This window comes from Paroedura picta, chromosome 2 (genome assembly GCF_049243985.1).
Source record: "Paroedura picta isolate Pp20150507F chromosome 2, Ppicta_v3.0, whole genome shotgun sequence".
Classification (NCBI taxonomy): domain Eukaryota; kingdom Metazoa; phylum Chordata; class Lepidosauria; order Squamata; family Gekkonidae; genus Paroedura; species Paroedura picta.
Window position 1 is genome coordinate 78,630,025 of NC_135370.1, and position 21,700 is coordinate 78,651,724.

The 21,700-nt window shown below is 43.5% G+C and overlaps 1 protein-coding gene across 4 annotated transcripts in view; it reads left to right on the forward strand.

The window, feature by feature from the left end:
- COL18A1 (collagen type XVIII alpha 1 chain) overlaps positions 1 to 21,700 on the forward strand; it is a 196,110-nt gene that overhangs the window by 108,432 nt on the left and 65,978 nt on the right. For 3 of the 4 annotated variants that reach the window (XM_077321082.1, XM_077321080.1, XM_077321081.1), the window contains one exon: positions 16,517 to 17,061. In XM_077321082.1, the coding sequence (XP_077177197.1) occupies positions 16,517 to 17,061 (545 nt within the window). Of the gene's footprint in view, positions 1 to 14,693; positions 14,764 to 16,516; positions 17,062 to 21,700 lie in introns of those variants that run through there. The other variant, XM_077321083.1, reaches the window with a different exon arrangement.

Sequence of the window (21,700 nt, forward strand, 5' to 3'; positions counted from 1 at the left end):
GAACATGAATCCAATTTGAGCAATCTGTTTCATAGCATGCAGTGTGCTTGTCCGATGAAACCAGTGTTCCTGTTCTCTCCCGTCCACCACATGCATACTTTCATACAAACAAACAAATTGCATTTTGCATGATTAACTGGTAATTTGTGAAACAAACCTCTGTATCAGCTGTGAAATGCCTTTAGACCTTGTAAAGGGGATACAGTGGAACTGTATACTGAATTACTGTTCACTTAAATCTGTTTAAGTGAACATGGATCTCTTAAAAGCATATATGTAATGAGGAGCTGATAACACTTTCCCCCTGCCCTGTAAACTGGGTGTACATGTGCAGCATATGGTGGTGGATTCTTGAGGTAATAGAGTGAATGGTACAGAAATTTTGCAGACCTTTCCCAGCCTGGAGCTGCTAGCCTAACAGTGGCGCTATTTCAGGCTAGGGAAAGAAGAAACCTCGGGTCTTGAATAGTCAAGTTAAAGACATTTGTCCAGATTATTTCTCAATGTATCCCATCTGCTCCTATTTTCAAGAGACTCCTGGGAACTGTGCTAGAGAAGTTTTAGTTTATGTTACTTATTGACCAGAATTTGTGCAAGTGTTACTGAATTTCCCCATGTAAAAATTAGGAAGATAACATATCTAGGGCATAGTTAAAAATATAAATAAAGAAGATATAAAGAAGAAATAGTTCACACACAGTCTATGTGTAGAAAATCCAAAACTCAGTTCTCAAAGTCTCTTCTTCAAAAGTTCTTAGGTTGCTAGGCAGGAAAAGACTTCTGGGATGTTGCCATCAAAAACAGAACTTGAAGCACTGGATTAGACAAGCCGAAGTCTTGCTCACTATAAGCCTTTTGTATGTTCAAAGAGATTGTGTGAGCTGCCATTGGTCCATAACTGTCTGTAAATGGGGGAATTATAATCTGGCTACTGCAGGGTCCACTTTGGGAAGTTTCTAAATATCCTACATATAGAGGAGAAAAAGAAGCATCTGGTAATGTTCTTGATTGCTCATCCTTTAGGAGCCATTAATCTTTCTACTGGCAGCGTGTGAGTCATGGCAGACACAGGGTTATCTTTGTTCACAGTATAAGAGCTGTGTAGAATTGGAAAGGAGTCCTGGAGTCATGTGGGGTGTCCTCCTGCCATTTCCTGTGGGCTGTAGGTCTGAAGCCGCCCTTTATGTTACTTACTCAAGTGTGGGAGTGAAAGATCATTGGCTGCACATTTTTTGTTATCTTAGAAGTTGCTCTTCTGTATGGTTTCAAGCATCTTATGGATCCAAACATAACATATAAAGAATCCAGATGGCAATGTTTTATGAACATGTATTTTTTTTAAATTGTCTAATTTTCACCCTCTTGATTTTTCAGTGGGAAAGAATGTTTTCTGCTGACTTCAGTTTTCCCTCTTCTCTGCCAACGTTTTGTAGGAACACCCAGTGCATGCCTGATTTTACTGGCCAAGCACATTTCACATTTAATAGGATGATTTATTTCTTTTGAGCTTATGCAGTTTCTGGTACACAAAAATGCAAATTGTACTTAGTCTTGCTCATGACTCAGTGAGTCTAGATATTGTAGTTAATGTTTCTTTCAGAGGTGTAGAGTTTCAGGTGCAGTGGCATTGCTAGAGGGAAAACTTGCTCCTTGATCTATGACAAATGCCCCCCCCCCTTTTTATACAGTGTAAAAAGAACTTTTTAAAATGTGTTGTTTTCTCCCAGAATATGGGAAGGGTTTGGAGAGTGTAATCTCTTTTTTCTCTGACCTTCAGTAGACCTCTCCCACAATGGTGAGAATTGTGGTAAAGCAGCTGTTAATTGATATTTTCCCTTCAAGATCATGTATTTGCTTAATGTTATCTTTCTGTGCAAAGTAATCTTACTTTTCCTAGGCAGTAGATGCTTTTTAAGTAATGGGTATCAGATTAACAGCCAGCTGGAAAGCAAGTTGATTTCTGTATTTATGCCAAAATACTTTCCAAGTTTTTCTATCTGTTTGCTTTTGATACTGGATGTAAAATCAACTCAGGAACAACTATGTTTACTTCTTTGAGTTTCAGATTTTATTTAAGCAATACTTTAAGTGTAAACTTTTATAGTTTTGTTTTGGAGGGGGGTTGTCTCTTTCCCCCATGTTCTTGAATCATGTCATGTTCTTCTGCATGTTAACATTTAGGATTCTTTTGAGTTAGCTGGGACAGAACATTTTTTGTAATCATATTTTGAGTGAAAATTAAGAGAAAGAAATAATTTGTACTAGTTGGCTCCAGCCTGAAAATCTGACATATGTTAAGAAAAAATCTCACTTGTTGAGTGGGTGACTGACAGGAGAAGTACAGTGATGCCAGAAAAAAAAGCATTTTTGTGAGGACCAGTAAGCACATAACCAGATGTTCTGTTTGAGACTGGTTTTAAAAAAAAGCTTCTGGATGAGAAAATTCCAGCATGCTTTGAGAAAAGTAGATGTATTTTTTAAATGATGATTTCTATTTCCATCCAAAACTTTAAAGTATATAATTAGATAGGGGATATGGAATGTTGATCTAGGAGACTTTCCCATGTAGTGGGAGGGAAGACTACAAAACTGAGGGCCATTCCGCACTAGTTCAAAATTGCACAATGGTTGCAAATTGAAATCGCTACTAATTTGCAGTTATGCACAACATCGTTGACAATCTGCCACACTCCTGAAACCGATCTGCAAAAAGCGCTTCATTGTAGCCCTTTCAGGGAAATCCCAAAAAGTGGATTCACCCTCCGGATAGCACTACACTCTTGCAACCAGTCTGCAACACTAGCGGGAAAGTTCTATGCGTTACCATTGTTGCGGTTTCTGCAAAGTCCCTCCTCCTGGCTCTCTCCTCTGATCTTCCGGCGAAGCGATTGCCATTTTTTTTCTTGGAGCGAGCGGAGATCAACTTACCGGCGAGCCTTCGTTTACCCAGCGAGGCATCCCCAGCTGCAGTCCCTCCCCAGAGCTGTTTTAAGTCACCAAGCACCAAGCACCACACAGCCCCGTTTGCTGGTTTATTTTCCCTTTATTTTTCCCTTTATTTCCGGCCGAAAATCTCACCCGTGTGTGGGGGGGGGTATTTTTTTTTTCACTCAGGGGGAGCGTGGCAACGATGAAACGGCAGCTCAAACACCACCTGAAAGCTAGACGGTTCTCTCCGTTGCAACGAATCAACGCAGAGTCGTTGCAGCATGTGTTTTTTTTTAAACCTGCCTTAAAGGGAAAGGGGCTTTTCAGGAGTATGATAACGACCACCCATTGGCTGCTCGTTTGATTGACGGCCAGGGGCGGGACAAAGCTCGGCAATATCGCTTCCTGGCTAGCGATTTTTGCCGAGACCGGAAACCTGTGGGAAACGATAGAAATGCAACTGGATTCCACTACAAAGGCAGGTATGCATAACGACGAATTCCACTATTTAAAATGGCGTTTTTTCGTTCCGCAACCAATTTGCAACATAGATCCTGGTGCGGAATGGCCCTGACTTGTAGAGAGGAGTGGGATTGGAGCTCAGTATCATCACATTAGTAGTTGCACTTAGTAGTATTTGCTGCAACAATGCTGGAAGTATGTTACGTATTTAGTATAACAAATGCTATTTAGATCTGTTCTAGGAAGTCAAATTTATTCGTGGCTTTCCAATGTGTATTCTTTGCATGTTTCCATGCCTGTAGATATGCATCTCCCATTACCAGCTGTGGCCCTTGTTCTGGACACAGTGATCCATGTTACTGCCACCTTCATATTATATTACTGGAATATACTATTTGTGGAGCTTACTGACTGACTGACTGACTATTTGTGGAGCTGCCCTTGAAGACTGTTCAGAACCTTCAGTTAGTCCCAGAATGGAGCAGCAAGATTGAACATGTGGCCTAAAATCAATGTACTTGAAGGACCATTTGCTACCTTTATCTTTTCCAGGACATTCCAATAAGTGTTTCAGGCCCTTCTATGTTCCTTGCCTTCAGGAACTGTTGGGTTGTCACATCGTTAGGGGAACCAGATCTTTTTTGAGCCTGTGGGCAGTTCTGGAACTTTGACAACAGAGGGTGAATACCCACAAAATGGCTGCCATGCGGTATAGGGTGATCCTATCATCCGTATCGAATAATAACATTTGGATTAGACTCTGCAATGAAATAGGGCTGCCCTATCTGGCATTCCCTATCTATGCACTACTTGACATGCCCATATTGCAGTGATTTTATCTATTAATTATATGTATATTATAGTTATGATCCCGGGCCTGCTGCAGGCTTATTGAGCTACAGGACATGGTGACAACACCAGAGGCCCCAGTGCTGGCATGAGTCAGCAGGAAGTTGCCCCTCCCTGCCCCCCCAAAAAGCTTGCCTTGGAATACAATAGAATGTGTAATACAGGAGGCCCATGCAACTGCTACATTATTTAATCAATACAGGAAGCAAACAAGTAGATGTGGGCAGATACACTTCTGGCATCATCCAGGCCCATGATGTTGGCTGCACAACTGGAGATGTGATGAGGTAGCAGTAAGGAACAGGTGGGGCAATCCTGAGCCTGACCCATCCCTTCCTGAGCCCCAGCCCCATGCCTAGGGCACCAGTTGGAAGGGTGGGCCAGGAGTGAGAAATGAGTTACAATGAAGGAGAGTAAAAGAGGCTGGACTAGCAGAGCAGAGAGGAGTAAAATGGAGGCTCACAAATAGGCCAAGGAGAAGATGGGTTCAAGGCTCATGAATGTGATGAAGCCTTGAGGCTAGGAGTTTGTAAAGCAGGGCAAACTATGCCCTTTATTCCCCATTTCTGATGTCTTTTAGTACCCCAGCAAGGAAGGTGAGATGGTGGAAGGTTGCATTGGAACTGGGGCCACCAAGCAACGTGACATACCCTAAATATTTCCCAGAACAACAAAATATATTCCAATTTTCAGTTTGACCATCCCCACACTCATATGTTCTATCCAAATATGAAATGTCTGCATAATAGCTGTCAGCACCACCGAGCCCTGCCCCTTGCCCTGGGTGCCAAAATAGCCTGGTACACACCTGAGGGTGGGGATAGCAGACTGTAGTTGTAGAGAGAGGGTAACCAAGGTACAGGTTCACATCATACTGGAAAAATTGAAGGAAACCACTGTACTTCTTCATTTTATTCCTAGCAATAACCTCTGGAGTCCTAATCATTGGTGGTTGTATGTATGATGCCAGCTATTTCCAGGCATATTCTGGGGAAAGCAGCTGGTGCAAAAATGTCTTCAGAGAGTGATGCTAACTGCTTTTTTAAATGCTATTTTTAGTTTCAGCAGCTAAGCAAATATTTCATTGGCGAAACCCTTGTTTTAGTTTCTGACCTAATTTCTTTTTCAGTACCAAGTTATGTACTGCTATGTACATCTATAATGATGGCTGAAATAGGAAATCCCAGGCCAATTGAGTGTCAAGAATGTTGATTCTTCTGGGACCCAGGAATTCATAAGTCCCACCTGCTCCTGCAGTCATGTACAATGCATGCATGTGGGCATGGTGGTTCTCATCAGACATGAAAATACGTAACTTTTGGGATGTGCATATATGTATGGATAACTTCCATTTAAAACATTGCAGAGCTACAAGGGGCCACATCAGGAGTTTATAAATGGAGCTTTCAAGGAAATATTCTCATCTCAAATCCATTGGGAAAAGGCAGCCAGTTCCAAATTACCATTGTGTACATGAAAATAAGGTGGTATGGGTGGGTGGGTACGTACAATGTATTATTCCCATTTGTGTTCCTGCAGTTTGTTATTTATATTCTCATATGCATACCTAGTGACAAGAAGGAAAGGGGCATGCCCAAATTACTCATAATGGCGGGCATGAGGAAAAACCCGACGGCATGCATTTCCCCATTGGAAAGTCCCAAATTAGACCCCATTAGATCCTGCTTGCAGGGCAAGTGAGGGGACAATTTGGGACTGCACCTGAAGAAGCAGATTTTAATGTGGAAATAGATGAAAAAGTTGACCCTTTAAAAATGCAAATCCAAACGATATCGCTAGTGCAGAAACAGTCTAGCCGAGCCTTTCTCAACTTTTATTATTGTTGAGAAACCCCTGAAACATTCTTCAGGCTCCAAGAAACCCCAGAAGTGGCACGATTGTGGAGAATATGGTTGGGAAGCTTAGCTGTGTACATGCTGAGCCACGGCCTCTCCCCTTCCCATCCCTCCTGGCCCATCATTGGCTATTTTGGGAGGAGGGGTCATATCATCTGATAGCTGTTTAACAATTTTTACAGAATACAAAAAAAAAAAAAAAACACAACTCCCACCCATCTGGGAAACCCTTCCAGCGACATCAATAAACCTCAGGCTTCCACGAAACCCAGTTTGAGAAAGCCTGCTCTAGCCATGTGTTGCAGCTCCTCAAATGCCACATAATAGAGGACTGGGTTTCTAAATGTAGTTGCTTTCCTGTTCCTTTACATCATGCTTGAGTTCAGGGTTGGAGGTCTTAATGTGGCTTCAAATATGTTGTGAATAAATGCAGACTCATAGATTGCTGTGCGCCAGTCCTGTATGACAGAAATAGATCATGCACACAGATCAAGCATCAAAGAACTGAAATGTGTTGTAAATGGAATAAAAATCTGCGTACTCAAAAGTTGACCAGAGAGGCACTAGTGATACTCCTCACCTGCATGCTGTCTCTGACACGAAGACTCACCACTGTCAGAGTATTGAGAATAAAGCAAAGGGTCCTGATTCCTTTCATAACAGCAGAGGACAGAGGACTAGCCAGTTTCTAAACATCTTATCTAAAGAAGAAGAAGAGTTGGTTCTTATATGCCGCTTTCCCCTAACCGAAGGAGGCTCAAAGCAGTTTATAGTCGCTTTCCCTTTCCTCTCTCCACAACAGACACCCTGTGGGGTGGGTGAAGCTGAGAGAGCCCTGATATTACTGCTCAGTCAGAACAGTTTTATCAGTGCAGTGGCAAGCCCAAGGTCACCCAGCTGGTTGCCTGTGGGGGAGCGCAGAATCGAACCTGGCATGCCAGATTAGAAATCCGCACTCCTAACCACTACACCAAACTGGCTCTCAGCTTTGCACGTTGATCCATAATGGTGACTAGCCCATAATAGTTTTGAATAGCTCTCATGACTATGTACACCAGGGGTAGTCAAACTGCGGCCCTCCAGATGTCCATGGACTACAATTCTCAGAAGCCCCTGCCAGCATTTGCTGGCAGGGGCTTCTGGGAATTGTAGTCCATGGACATCTGGAGGGCCGCAGTTTGACTACCCCTGATGTACACTAATGAAAATAATTTCAGTTTATCTAAAATTTCCGATTCCCAGGAAGAACTTCTTACTTACCATGGGTGAATAGTCGAGTGGCTGATTATAAGCCTTCACTAATACTTTATGAGGTGGAAGATTTTTCATGCCTGTTTCTCTGTGTTTCTCTAATGTAATTGTGGTAGATGACCCTGTTTTCCCTCATGTTCCCATCGAGTTTCTTATTCCAGATATCTTGGATAAGTTTCCGTAATTCGGAGAAATGTCTCCTGGCACTAGACATCCTCTGTGCTGTTTTCCTACTTTGGTATTATCTTTGTGTGAGCTCCTATTGGGGTGAATAGGCATTGAGTGCCCCAGTTCAGTTTTGCCAAGGGCATATTCACAGAGTGAGCTTTCTTGTGTGGGCTCTAATCAGAGCCACAGGAGAATTGCTGCAGGAGTTTACAGTTGGAAAATAATTCCTGTGGAAAAAAAAGACAAACTGTGGCAGTCCTGTGACTTGCTGCTGCAAATTAGTCTCTGCTGTCGAGCCTGTGCCAGAAAGCACCAGATGCTGATGCTATGCTATGTTTCATGCAGGCCTTGAAGAATCAGTAAAATGCTGTCCCTGTGGAATGGAGTGGGGTGAGAGGACTTTTACAAAGAATCTAAGAGAGAATTTTCCAGTGGAGTTGCCTTTGATACAGTTCTCAGGACAGTATATAGAATGGGAGGAAGCTGTTCTAGGGGGAGAATTGACCTTCTTTTCACCATATGTATGTTTTGCTCTTCTCCATATATTTTTGGTAAGGGGTTGGAGGAGGAGCTGGTCTCATGGCTTAAGTGTCACTCAACACTTAACACCCACTCAGGGTGGCTGTCTTGCTCCTGAGTGCCTCCTCCTCCAACCAGATTGCCTGTCTGTCCAGTGGCCAGCTAATTGCCTTCCGTCCCCCACCTCTGACCACCCCCTCCTCCTTCCACTTCCCTCTGAAGCTTGGAGGCTGCAGATCCTTGCTGCATGAGAGCTGCCCCTGCCGGTGAGTTCCATAAAAGTTGCCTGCAGCCTTTCCAGGTCCTGGGGGAAGGGAGAGGCCATCTGCAGAGTTCTGAGCCAGCTTGATGTAGTGGTTAGGAGTGTGGACTTCTAATCTGGTGAGCTGGGTTTGATTCTCCACTCTTCCACATGCAGCCAGCTGGGTGACCGCTGATAGAGCTGTTCTGACTGAGCAGTGATATCAGGGCTCTCTCAGCCTCACCCACCTCACAGGATGTCTGTTGTGGGGAGAGGAAAGGGAAGGCGAACGTAAGCCACTGTGAGACTCCTTTGGATAGAGAAAAGCGGCATATAAGAACCAACTCCTACTTACAATAGGTCCTGCAGTATGCCTTGAGCCCCCCTCTCCCTCTCACAAATCTGTCTGATTTAGCCATGTGGACAGATTGTACACTGAGCATATGATATGAACTGCTTCAAAGGAAGAATGTTTATCATGAGTTGGATAACGTGTGTAAGTACGGCTGGTAATCTTACAATGTAAATAACTGCCTAGACAGTATAAGAACAGATGAAAACTTCAGGTTGTTATTGTTGTTAGGTGCGAAGTTGTGTCCGACCCATTGTGACCCCATGGACAATGATCCTCCAGGCCTTCCTGTCCTCTACCATTCCCCGGAGTCCATTTAAGTTTGCACCTACTGCTTCAGTGACTCCATCCAGCCACCTCATTCTCTGTCGTCCCCTTCTTCTTTTGCCTTCGATCGCTCCCAGCATTAGGCTCTTCTCCAGGGAGTCCTTCCTTCTCATGAGGTGGCCAAAGTATTTGAGTTTCATCTTCAGGATCTGGCCTTCTAAAGAGCAGTCAGGGCTGATCTCCTCCAGGACTGACCGGTTTGTTCGCCTTGCAGTCCAAGGGACTCACAAGAGTCTTCTCCAGCACCAGAGTTCAAAAGCCTCAATTCTAACACTTCAGCTATCTTGTCTTTTTGTGTGTGTGTGTGTGAAGCTTGTCTAGATCCAAGTTTTTTGACCCTCTGGACAAGATAATGCTGTCATCAAGAGCCAGCTTGGTGTAGTGATTAAGAGCAGTGGATTCTAATCTGGCAAACAGGGTTTGATTACCCACTCCCGCACATGCAGCCAGCTGGGTGACCTTGGGCTTGTTACAGCACTGATAGAGCTGTTCTGACTGAGTAGTCCTGTCAGGACTTTCTTAGCCTCACCCACCTCACAGGGTAAGAGGAAAGGGAAGGTTTGAGACTTCTGGTCGAGAAAAGCGGCACATAAAAACCAACTCTTCCTGTTGTGAAGGGAGCATATGTGCAGATATACATGTTTCTTGGTAATAAACACAGGACTTGGAGTTATCAGCACTGCTGTGCTTAATTGCAGAGAAACCCATCCATTTAAATGCCCTTCGGTGAAATGGGTCCTATTTCCTTGTTGTTCAAAAAGCTTCTTGCACTTTGGAGCTATGGAGATATTCATCCTTTCCCCCAAAGTGTAATATTGTATAGTCAGGAAAAGGCCCTTTTCGTTGCAGCAGTCCAGATTTGGAATGCTCTCTCTTCGGATGCTCATTTATAGCCAGATTTGTTTCCTTCTGCTGTCCAGTAAACATTTTTTTTGTTCTTTTGGGCATTTAGTTGAACTGTTTTATCTTCCATCTGCCCAGTATTCTGGTTTTGATTGTAGTCTATTAGTTTGTCATTGCTTTGTTGTTTTTAGTTTTCATTTAAGTATTTGCATTTGTATTTTATACTTGTTTGTTAGCTTGGTTAATGTAATTGTTTTTCTAGTACTGTGATTTTAATGTCTCTTCCCCCCCCCTCCCCTTTTGATGGGAACCAGTTTATGGTTGAGGAGGCACAACAGAGATGTTTAAAATTTGTAAACACCAAAGCAAGTCCAGTTTTTGCATTTCAATATGTCTGTTAATGTTTCTGCACTATTTTGGCTAATGATAAGTGAAAAGTGGTTTGCTAGATTACACATGAGAATTAGTTTCCTATCTGTGTAGTCATTAATGAAGTGGCTCTACAGACAATCTACGTTATTTCTCAGCATTTAGCACTATATTCTTAGCCCAGCGTGTCTTTGTCTTGTGTTTTTTATAGATCACTGCTTCTAGTTGCTGGTATGCTTTGTTCTCTGCCCATGTTGCAATTCAGAATTTTAATACTCAAGTTTGCTTACAGTTTTAATTGGTTTTCATAGGATTACACTGTAATTATAGGGCGTAGAATTCAAATGAAAATAATTAAGAATGTGTCTCGGGGTAACTAAAATACGTTAGTGGAACTAATGCATCTGTGCTGTGGTATGAGGGTTGCCAGGTCCCCTTTGGCTACTGGCAGGGATGGGAGGGTAAGGTTGGGAAACTCCAGGAGCTTTGGGGATGGAGCCTGGGAGAACAGGGACATCAGTGGGGTATAATGCCATATAGCCCACCCTCCAAAGAATTGATGTTTTTCAGTGAAACAGATCACTGTAGTCTGGAGATGATCTGTAATTCTGGGGGGTCCCCAGGTCCCACCTGGATTCTGTCATCCCTACGTCTTACTGTTTTGTGCCCTGTAACATGATTAGTAAGACTTTCTGACTGGGAGGTCCACATGGCAGTTTAAGGCAGAGGTTAAAATTCAAACTGGCCTGTGTACCGTAAAATCAGTCCATAGATTTTCATTCAGATTTGGAAATGCAGCAATTTTAAATAAGCATTTAGAATCTATAGCAATTATGGACACGGGTAGAAAAGCAATCTGCTCAACCTTCAAAACATTACAAAAATACAATAGACATATTCATCTAGACCAGGGGTAGTCAAACTGCGGCCCTCCAGATGTCCATGGACTACAATTCCCAGGCTCCTGGGAATTGTAGTCCATGGACATCTGGAGGGCCGCAGTTTGACTACCCCTGATCTAGACTGATTCCGCATGAGAAATTTGCTCCCAGGACAGCCTGTCATTGCTCCCAGGTTTTAGTTCTACTTCCACATGATGTCGGTAGCAACCCAAGGTTATTCAGGGGTTGGTGCAAGTTTTTAGCAGATTTGGTCCGCGATGAGGGAAATCGCCAAACTCGATTTGCCACTTTTTGCCATGCAGTGATCTGGGGAGCAAATAGGGGCAAGCCTTTGTGGTGGGAGAAACGCACAACAGTCTTGTTAGCATTTTGCCCACTCTCACACCACCTTCCTCTCTCGATTTCCTGATCATGATTTTTTTTAAATGGCATGGTCCGCATTGCTGTGGGACTGCAAAGCTATGTGCCTTATGTTAAAATAAAATGTTCATCTCACTGTGCATGGTAATTTTGGAATCGGTCAGCCAAAACACATTCTCGTTTGTGTTTTCTGGTGGTGGGGTATGAACAGGGAAAGACGGAGTCATGTGATGAAGCAACCCTCTCCCGATCAGCTAGGCATCTGTTCTCTTTGTTTTAACACCTTACTGTGAACAAGCAATCAGTCATTGGGGTCCAGTTACTATGGCCAGCCTATCACAAATCTACCCGAACATAAATAGAGACCATTACACCAAGAATCCCCCAAAGAGGAGATGTTTTATTGTTGTGGCATGATCACGAGGCAATGCAGAAGTATTAGTTAAAAAAAATGTTTGGACGTTGTAGCGTTTCTCCATAGCAACGTGGAAGTGCATTTTTTTAAAAAATTAACTTTGGGGCTCGGGCGGAAGGAAGTTTGAGCCCCCCAAACAACTGCCCAGTGATTGACAAACCAAGGAGCGTGGGGAAAAAGTTTGCATTGTTTTCCCTTGCTGCCTCATCAGGAGGCAAAAAGCTGTGATGAGGTGGCAGGAAAATGTGGGAGGGGTCTCCTGTTTGGAAGCTTGCAAATGTGTGGCTTACAACTGTGCGTTTGCAAGCAGGAGGCAGTATGAGTTTTATACATCCATGCGGAATCGGTCAGAGTTTTCAAAACAGACAGCATGATTGAATTGTTAACCCTTATTTGTTTGTTAATTGAACTAATGATGTATTCCTTCCATTCCTTTGTTGTGGTAGATGGATTTCATAGGAAGGATCTGCTCATGCAAGAACTTGCATACATCTCAGTAGTCACTAAAAAGTAGATCTTAGTTGGGGAATGGCCCCACATGTTGCTCCTTTCTGACTTGAACTGAATTCAAGTCCAGTAGCACCTTAAAAACCAATAAATTTTTCCAGGGTATAACCTTTTGTGAGTTGAAGCTGATTTCATCAGATACAAAGAGAATTAATAGATAAAGTGAGCTTTGACTGATGAAATCTTATACCTTGGAAACTTTTATTGATCTTTAAGATGCCACTGGACAGGACATGAATTTTATTCTACTATTACAGCTACCCAGATTAAACTATTATCTCTGACACATGTACCCTCTTCTGCAAGACCATGTATGAATCTGAGTGTGCAGTAAATCAGTGCAGAAATAGAAGTTGTGATCATACCAAAGGTCTCCTGTAGTGGAGGGATGGCAGTGGAAGTTGGAACATTCTGGCTCCTTGTATATTGCATGGATTATTGATCAAGATATTGGTATATCAGTGGCAATTCCACATAGCTGTGGAGTCTGAATACTAGTGGGAATGGAGAAGAATAGCATCAGGACAGCAGCCTCTAGCAGTTTCCAGCATAGCCCATTTATTTGTAAGGATTCCATGCACTTAGAAGTTTATTTTGTAGGGCTTTCTTCCTGCAATCAGGAACTGTTTTTCCAGAATTCCCAGGTGCATGGAGGACTTGTGCCACATGAACACCCTTCCAGTGAATGCAAACATGCTGAGGGGTAGAGCTTGTCACTGCACTGCCCTGCACTGCCCTGTATTTCTGTCTCTGGCTCATTCAGTCTTCACAAATAAGTCGTGTGAAATGGCTACACGTAGAGCTCACGGGTAGGATGTCCACATCCAACATGCAGAAAGTTGTCTTAGGAATTAGGAATTAGTCAGTATCCGTATACTATGACTGTTTGCTAAACTGAATATACTGTAAGTGGTCAAATACACAAGTAAAGAGCTATCAAGCAGCATGTTTTCTTTTATCAACACTAGCTCTTTGGGACTGTACCATTTAATAGAATCAGCAGAGAGTAAAATTTGTGTCCTGTATTGTTTGTAGCTGTTAGGCATGCAGATTCAGGAAGAGCTTAACATTTCACTTCCTTGGACAATTTACTGAGCTGTATGATGGTAATCTGTAAAATGCTGTATAATTTGCTGGGACACAATAGACCATTTCATCCTGTCAAATGCCTTATCTCCAGACATAATATCTGCCATTCATTGGTGGAATTTGGGAGAAGAATTAGATATACGATTTCCCTTGGAGCTACAGAAATACAGAGGATGATGTGTATATAAAACTTGAATCAGGCCCCTCCTCATTTCACAGAGGCCCTTTAGAACCCATTGCTTTTTAATCAGGAGATGTGAGTGAGGGGCCCTGCCACCATATCCATCTGTAGCTATTTTCCCACCAACTAGCTATTTTTCCATCCCTTTCCTAGTAGACTAGTTTAAGGGAAAAGTTCATCATTTTAAGAAGATCTAGGAATTCTAGAGTTGTATTGTCTTTTTTTGTGTTTATGGTCTGAGAATTAGAAAAAGAAAGTGGAAAGACAAATTGTCAGAGCACTGTAAAATAGGGCAAGTCATAGAGACAAAAAAGCATCAATGAGTGGATGCAATGTTATTTTCAGAGCCATTCCGCACAACTTAAAAGTAGCAGAAGTCTTACCTTTGGTAAACGCTATTAAATCGACATTCCGCATGACGTCGTACACAATCTGCAACACTCCTGCAAAACTCGCTTCGTTATAGCGCTTTTTGGGAAATTGGGAAAAGTGGATTCCCCCTGAAAAAACCACTACACTTCTGAGTACAAGCTGCAACACATCAGTCAAAGACACGTGCGTTCTCAATGTAGCGGTAGAAAGAATGTTCCTCTCCCGCTCTCGGCCCCAAACTTCCGGAGAAGCGATCGCCATTTTTTCCCCCTTAGACCAGGGAAAGCAACAAACGAGCAAGGCTTCTCCAGCTAAAGTCCCTCCACAGAAATGCTTAACAGTAAAACAAAGCTCCCTACTGCAAGTGTCTTTAAAGTTCCCAAGCACAATACAGCCCCCTGTTCGACACTGCCCGTAATTTCGGCCAAAAATCGTGCCCATGGGGGGGGGATGTTTTTTTTACTTGAGGAGCGTGTAAACAATTAAGTGCCAGCTCCTACACCAGCAAAAAAGGTCTTTCTGAAACAATGATTGAACAAATATTCGTTGCGACTGGTGTGTTTGTATTTTTTAAAAAAAGTTCTTAAAGGGAAAGGGGCTTTTTGGGAGCACGAACACAACATTCCATTGGCTGTTCTATTTGATTGACGGCCAGGGGTGGGAAGAAGCGCAGAAAAATATTGCTTCCTTTGTTGCGATTCCAGCTAGACCGGAAACATGTGGGGAATGAATACAACACTACCTGGACGTCAATATTCCACTAGAATTAAAGGTATGCGGAATGACAAAATTTCACTATTAAATATAGCGTTTCTGTATACTGCAAACATTCAGCAAAATTGGTCCTTGTGTGGAAAGCCCTTCAGTTTGTCCTCTCTTGTTTTCTTGAGCTATCCAAATTTTATCCAAATTCTCCCTGAGCCTACAGGAGAAAGTGGGATGTAATGAACAAAGTAAATATCTCTACAGAGATAACATAGCCACATGCAGATAATGCAGATTATTTAGACTAAAACTCATTCAGCACTGTTATTGTCCTGCCATTTTATGTGGATTTATCCTACTTTTGCAGGCATATGTGTCAGTGGAAAAAATAAATTTCTATGAGCAAGACATTATTCATTTGCAAGTTTTGTAGTTAGCATTACCTTCTACTTCAGTGGGGGGAAGTAATCCAAAGGCAGTTAGTTCACACCACTGCTTGTTCAGGTAGGGCTATTCAAATATTTTCGAGTGGCATCCTGGGTGACCATGGGCCAGTAACTGTGCATTCTGTAGTTTTGCTTTGCTCTGATAGAGAACTCAGGTGATGGTGGAAAGTGCTGTCAAGTCACAGCTGACACATGACAATCTCATAGGGTTTTCAAGGCAAGAGATATTTAGAGGTGGTTTGCCATTGCCTGCCTCTGTGTCATGGCCCTGGCATTCCTTGAAAGTCTTAGCTTAGCTTCTGAGATGTGACAAGATCAGGACTATCAAGGTCAGGACCTGGAGGACTTGATGGTGCTTTAATGACTTAGCAGGAGGATTATCAAAGATAGCTCAAGGATTGTTTTGTTATGGAATTTTCTTATGCTCTTTGTCACTTTCACTTGATCAAACAGAGCAAATGTGGAGAGTCTCCTCAAAATCACCGGGCATTTTAAAGTACTGTAGCTATCAATAAACTCAGATTTATTCTGTGGATCAGTCTGTATGACAGAGATTCCTTTACCGGGGCCCCATTAGTTTGGTGATGTTTGGAATTAAAATGATAAATAGGCATTCACGTAAAATGGTTGTGGTAACAAGAAGTAGGGTACCATGGATAGAAATTGTATCCTTGGGAGAGATTCAGGATAAGAATATTTAAATCATATTTGCAACTCCCTCTTTCCTGCATTGTGTAGGGGTTTGAGTAGATGACCCTGGAGGTACCTTCCAATTCTATGATTCTATGATTCTTCACAAATGTGTTACTGTATACTGTAACTATGTAGTAAATATCTGAGTTTGAAACTAAAGTCATAGCTGTGGTACATATAGCCAGAATATACTACAGCCTGTTAGCAAAACATGTAAATCTATGGAGGTTTGAGTTTTTGATATGTTAGTCCTTTCCAATCCTCGGAATTTTTTTGACTGGTCAGAAAATGGGAGTGGGGAGGAGAAAGAGAAGGGGATGAACTAGCCAGTTCTGCCTCTTCCATTAGCCTTGGGCTGCTGACAGAAAAGGGAAGAAAAGGCAGTTTTGTCTATATGGATCCTGCAGTCCTGGGAATAAACTTTCCTGTGGCTGGAGACAGCTTCTAGAGGCAAGGGAATAAGAGAAGGATACATAATACATAAGATATAATAAGTTGGTGAGAAAAGACAGACAAAAAATTGTCCTCAGCACAGGTCTTGATGGTTTTCTATCAACACAGATTTGTGCCACCTCCCTTTTAATATTGTGATTATTGGGATGTTTTGCCGTATGAGTGTATTCTACATCGCACAGATTTATCTTGCTTGGATCTGAAATGCCTGTTTTCTTCTCTCAACAGAAAATTTCAGCACAGAAGTTGGTCTCTTAGAGCTGATTGGGGATCCCCCGCCAGACCAGATAACCAAAATATATGGCCCTGACAATAGTCCCGGCTATGTGTTTGGACTGGATGCCAACACTGGCCAAGTGGCCCGTTACCACCTCCCCAGCCCTTTTTACAGAGACTTCTCCCTCCTATTCCATATTCAGCCCACGTCGGACAAAGCCGGGGTGCTTTTTGCCATCACAGATGCTTCCCAGACGATCATCTATGTTGGCGTGAAACTGTCAGAGGTTAAGGATGGGAAGCAACAGATAATCTTCTACTACACAGAGCCTGGCTCTCAGAACTCCTATGCTGCTGCCACATTCACGGTGCCTTCTCTTGTCAATCAGTGGACTCGCTTTGCCATCAGTGTTGAGGAGGAAGAGGTGGTTCTCTACATGGACTGCGAGGCATTTGAGAGAGTCCGTTTTGAGCGCTCACCTGATGAGATGGAGCTGGAAGAAGGCTCTGGCCTTTTTGTGGCCCAAGCTGGAGGGGCTGATCCAGACAAATATCAGGTGAGCACTGCTGAATCCAAGAGGTAATTGCTAAAGTAATACAGTAAATGAATGCATTTTCACCCTGAATAGCAAAACAAGACCATTATCTTGCTGTTCTGAAGTAAGAACAACAAGAAAATGGGGACAAGCAACAAAATGACCATTGATGATGCTTGGAACTATGCAGAGGTATTCCCAGACAATGTTCTCCCTAGCTGTATATTAGAATGCTGTCTCCTTTGCATTTTTTAAAATGTACACAGTTATTGTTGGTGAGAATGGGGGCTCCACAGGGAAGATCAGATTCAGGGTACAAGAAAAGTGGGTCTTTCTGTTACTCAAATTACTTTAACCTTGCCAGAGGTCTCTAGGGCATGACTGTAGGAGGGTTGTTACACATGTAGACAAGTAGTGAACACCAGTTATTCTGAGAAAAGAACCTGCCAATGACCTTATTCTGTGTTACAGTTGCTGTTTAGGAACTAATCAGAACAAAGGGGGGGGGAAGTCTCTGATCCATTAAGGGCTATTAACGTGCATTTCCTTATATCCTCATCTAGTAGTAGGATGGTATAAAAACATGTGTGCACTGTGTCACCGTAAGTGGTTAGTCTTCTTTCCCATCTTGACCACTCTCTACACTAGGTATGAAGTAGCCCAGCAGTGCTGCAAAATGTAGGACAGTTTGAGCAAGTTGAGATATCCATCATTTAAATCATTTAATTTTTTTTAATCTGATGTGTATGTTAATTACATGTGGGTATATTGCGAAATTCCCTTTTCAAATTATTTGGTACTAGGGGCAAAGCCCGTTGTCTCCAAGAATACAACAGGCGCTAAAGCTTGGCAGTGGGAAGAGGAAGGGGAGGAGTTGTCCAGTCTGTAAGGGCATGGCATTGAATGTTGAGGCCTACTGCACAGGGTTGCTGTGCAGATGAAACAGGAGACAAAAAAGCTAGTTTCCTCTGCAGAATAACGCTGTGCAGTGGCCTCAAACCTGCAGAGAGTTGCAAAGAAGAAAGACACATGGCTTGGCTGTGTCTAACCCCTGGCCAGAGCAGTATTTTAAGTGAGAGGGGCTTTTCTGTGGCCTCCCTGTCAGCCAACTGCTTGGCAGAAGGGGAAAGTTCCCCCCCTCAAAAGGAAGGCCCTCAGGCTCCCCTGCGTTGCTCTTGGAAAGGCTTCCTTTCCTCAGTCAGGGCCTGTCAGAGGTTCCTTCACAGCAGGCCTGAAGGGGGGGAGGGGGAGCACTCTGCAGCCTCCTGCCAGCTCTGTCGGGGTTCTGAGGCAATTTACAGTTGGACATGACAGTTAGAACAGCCTTGGGGCAAAAAGGGCTTGCACAACCTGTGTTCTCATCCCCCATGGCAGCCCTACTGACTTCCACTCCCTGCGGTGGTCAGGAGCAGACTGGCAGCCAGACTGGGCTGGGTGAATGGAATTTTGGTCTGTCCTGGTGAGGGGCCAATAGGAAGGTGCTTCACGTGCCTCCCCATTGGCTGCTTGGCCCTGGATGGACACTCGGAGGGCCCAATCAGGAGCCGCTTTGCGGCTCCTGATTAGGCCCTCTGAGTTTTTATCCTGGACAGGGCCCACCCTGACTCCTCCCCAGGTGGCCTTACTCTTTTATTTAACCACAGGAGCGGTTAAAGATTGTGAGGGGCCAGCAGTAGGGTATTGCTAGTGCTTTTGCGTGACAGTGGTAACTTTTCTGTTTCACCTTTGGAGGCTCTTTTTCTTTGGGAAATGACTCTAAATCTTCATTCCATGGTATCATCCAACATAAATAATGAAGTGGAAGTAATTCACATTTTTCATCAGCAAGTTAATTTCCAGACACTGGTGTAATTTGTCAGTCTAGTGACCCCTGTGAATATGATTGGGCCTTCCCACTGAGAACAAACCTACTGCTGTGTTCTTCTTTTATGGGGGTCAGGAGAGGCAAGAAAATTCTGTAGCTGATACATTCTGGTAAACAGTGAACAGTCTCTCTACCCATATCAACCCTTAACTTATTGGGCAAAGGTTGGCTACTTTGCTGAGGTGCTTATGGGAGTGGGGAGGAGGAAGGGAAGAGGACCCAACCCAAGGACTCAAGTGGAGTTCTTATGTATTAGAAGGAGAGTTGGTTCTTATATGCTGCTTTTCTCTACCCAAAGGAGTCTCAAAGAGGCCTTCCCTTTCCTCTCCCCACAACAGACACCCTGTGAGGTGGGTGAGGCTGAGAGAGCCCTAATATCACTGCTCGGTCAGAACAGCTTGATCCATGCTGTGGTGAGCCCAAGGTCACCCAGCTGGCTGCATGTGGGGGAGTGCAGAATCAAGCCTGGCTCGCCAGATTAGAAGTCTGCACTCCTAACCACTACACCAAACTGGCTCTCAAATGGTCATGGCTCATTCATAATCAACTGAGAGAGACAGTCACTGGCACTGAAATTGAAGTGCAAGTCTGGTCAGCCTCGTATTGGAATTGTTAAGGCTGCTTTTAATTTCAGATGTATACAGTAGCTGTTAAACATAAATAAATGCTAAGGATGAGTGGATTATCTTGAGGAATAAAAGCAAATATTCGCATCAGGACTCGGCTAATGGAGGAGAATCGTTTAGCAGATGCTACATGTAAATAATGCAAGCCATCTTCTTATTTTAAAAAGGTCAAGGAATTAATAGTGGTCATTTCCTGCTCCTTAAGGCCAAAAAATTGGAAGAAATTTGGAAAACTGGGTTTTTCCTGCATAAACGATTTGCTCAGCTTGTCTACTCCAACAACAATGGGCTTTCTGGCAACATTGTGCAGTCAGACCACTTGCAGGTTTTCTCCTGCCTTGCAGCATGTTTTCTCAAACCCTCTTTGATAGATCTTACTTGAGATGCTGTATTCACCTTATGGATGGGGAAGTGTGGCTTTTCAGTTTTCCCCACCTACATAGGTACCATTTTCTATGTCTCACTGTATGCCCGCTGTTTCCCCCACCCCAGCTAAGGGTAAGATTTTTGCCTTTGTTTATTGGGCCTAGGTATGTGGGGGCTTGCCTGCCCTGGCCACCCTCTCCTCCTCCCGTGGACTCTGCCTGTCTCCCTATGCCTAAGGAGGGAAAGGAGAAAATATGGCATCCCAGCAGAGCAGATAGAGAGAAAAAGCATGTGTCAAGAAGGCAGAAGCCAGAGAGGGATGGGTCAATGGGTGAGGTAGGGGGCAGAGTCTTAAGAAGATAAATTTGTCTTATAGTAAGTCCTGCTTCAAGAAGCAAGGAGAATAACTCTTTGTTGGCCAGCCAGTCTCTTCTCCAGCCTGGCTTTGGTGACTGGGGATTTCTGCTTCTCCAGTTGCCAGTGGGAAGTCTCCCAGCAGGAGCACAAATAGAGCAGCAGCCTAGCCAGCAGCCTCCAGTTTCCCACAGGAGTGGAGATCCAGTTGCAAGGTAGTAGTGGTGCACTTAAGAAACAAAACCCAGGAGTCATTGTATCCGTTTAGCATACTACACTGGGTACCAGTTTGCTTCTGGATCAAGTTCAAGGTTTTGTTTTTGACCTTTAAGGCTATACATGGCCTGGGTCCTACATATCTGAGGGACCACTTACCTGCTTATGCTCTTCACTCTTCACTCTGCGGGTAGGAATCCTCTGGGTCCTTGGGAAGTTTGCCTGGCATTGACCAGGCCCTGGCCCCAACCTGGTGGAATGAACTCCCGGAAGAGCTGAGGGCCCTGATGGAACTACCTAGGTTCCACAGGGCCTGCAAGACCGAGGTCTTCCACCAGGCATTTGTTAGAAGTCAGGTGGATGACCAGGGTTGTTAGCTGTGGGTCCCCCCTGGCTAGGCATTGAGATCAACCCCTAGACTCCTAGGTTGGTATAGTAGAGCTGGGACTGAGAGATTCTTTTTGCACTTTATGCCACGATTTATTTATTGTTCTTTTTATTGTTTGGTAATTTTTATTTTGGAATTATTGTGAATTTTTACTGTTTTATATTGTAAAGCGCCACAGGATGGTAATTGCCATGAGTGGTAGTATATATATCTAAACTAAACTGAATCTATTGTGACAGAGCAAGTACCATTTTTGTTTAAAGTAAGAAGCCTCTATTGGCATGGGGGAGACAGAATGGTGGGCATAAGGGGAAGCCTAAGAAACATACCCTCCTACATCTGGGCATGCTGTTGCAAAAGCAGCTACATTTGTAGTGGTGGTGTGTCAGCATCAGGGAATCCTCTCCATGTGGAAATGGTTGGTCAAAATCAAATTCTTGCTTGGAGGCTAGAAAGTTCACAAGCTTCGAAGAAGACTTTAGTTTTGGCATGAATTTCAAATGGGATTTGCCCAGGACTAAGGAAACACTGTCTGAGGAAGAGTGCTTGCACTCGAAAGCTCACGCCTTGAATAAATCTTTGTTGGTCTTAAAGGTGCTACTGGACTCTGATTTTATTGTGCTGCTTCAGACCAACATGGCTACTTATTTGAATCTGTCTGAGCTTATATATTTCATAAAATATTTCAGACTCTCCAGAATGCACCTTCCTCCCTCACTTGGGTTGTGGGGTATTCCCATGAAGAGAATGTGTTGTTGTAGTTTTCAGAATGGTGATGAAGTTCTTGAACACAGACAGGACCGGTGGGGCATAACATGAGAACACAGTAAGCAAAGGCAGTGGTGA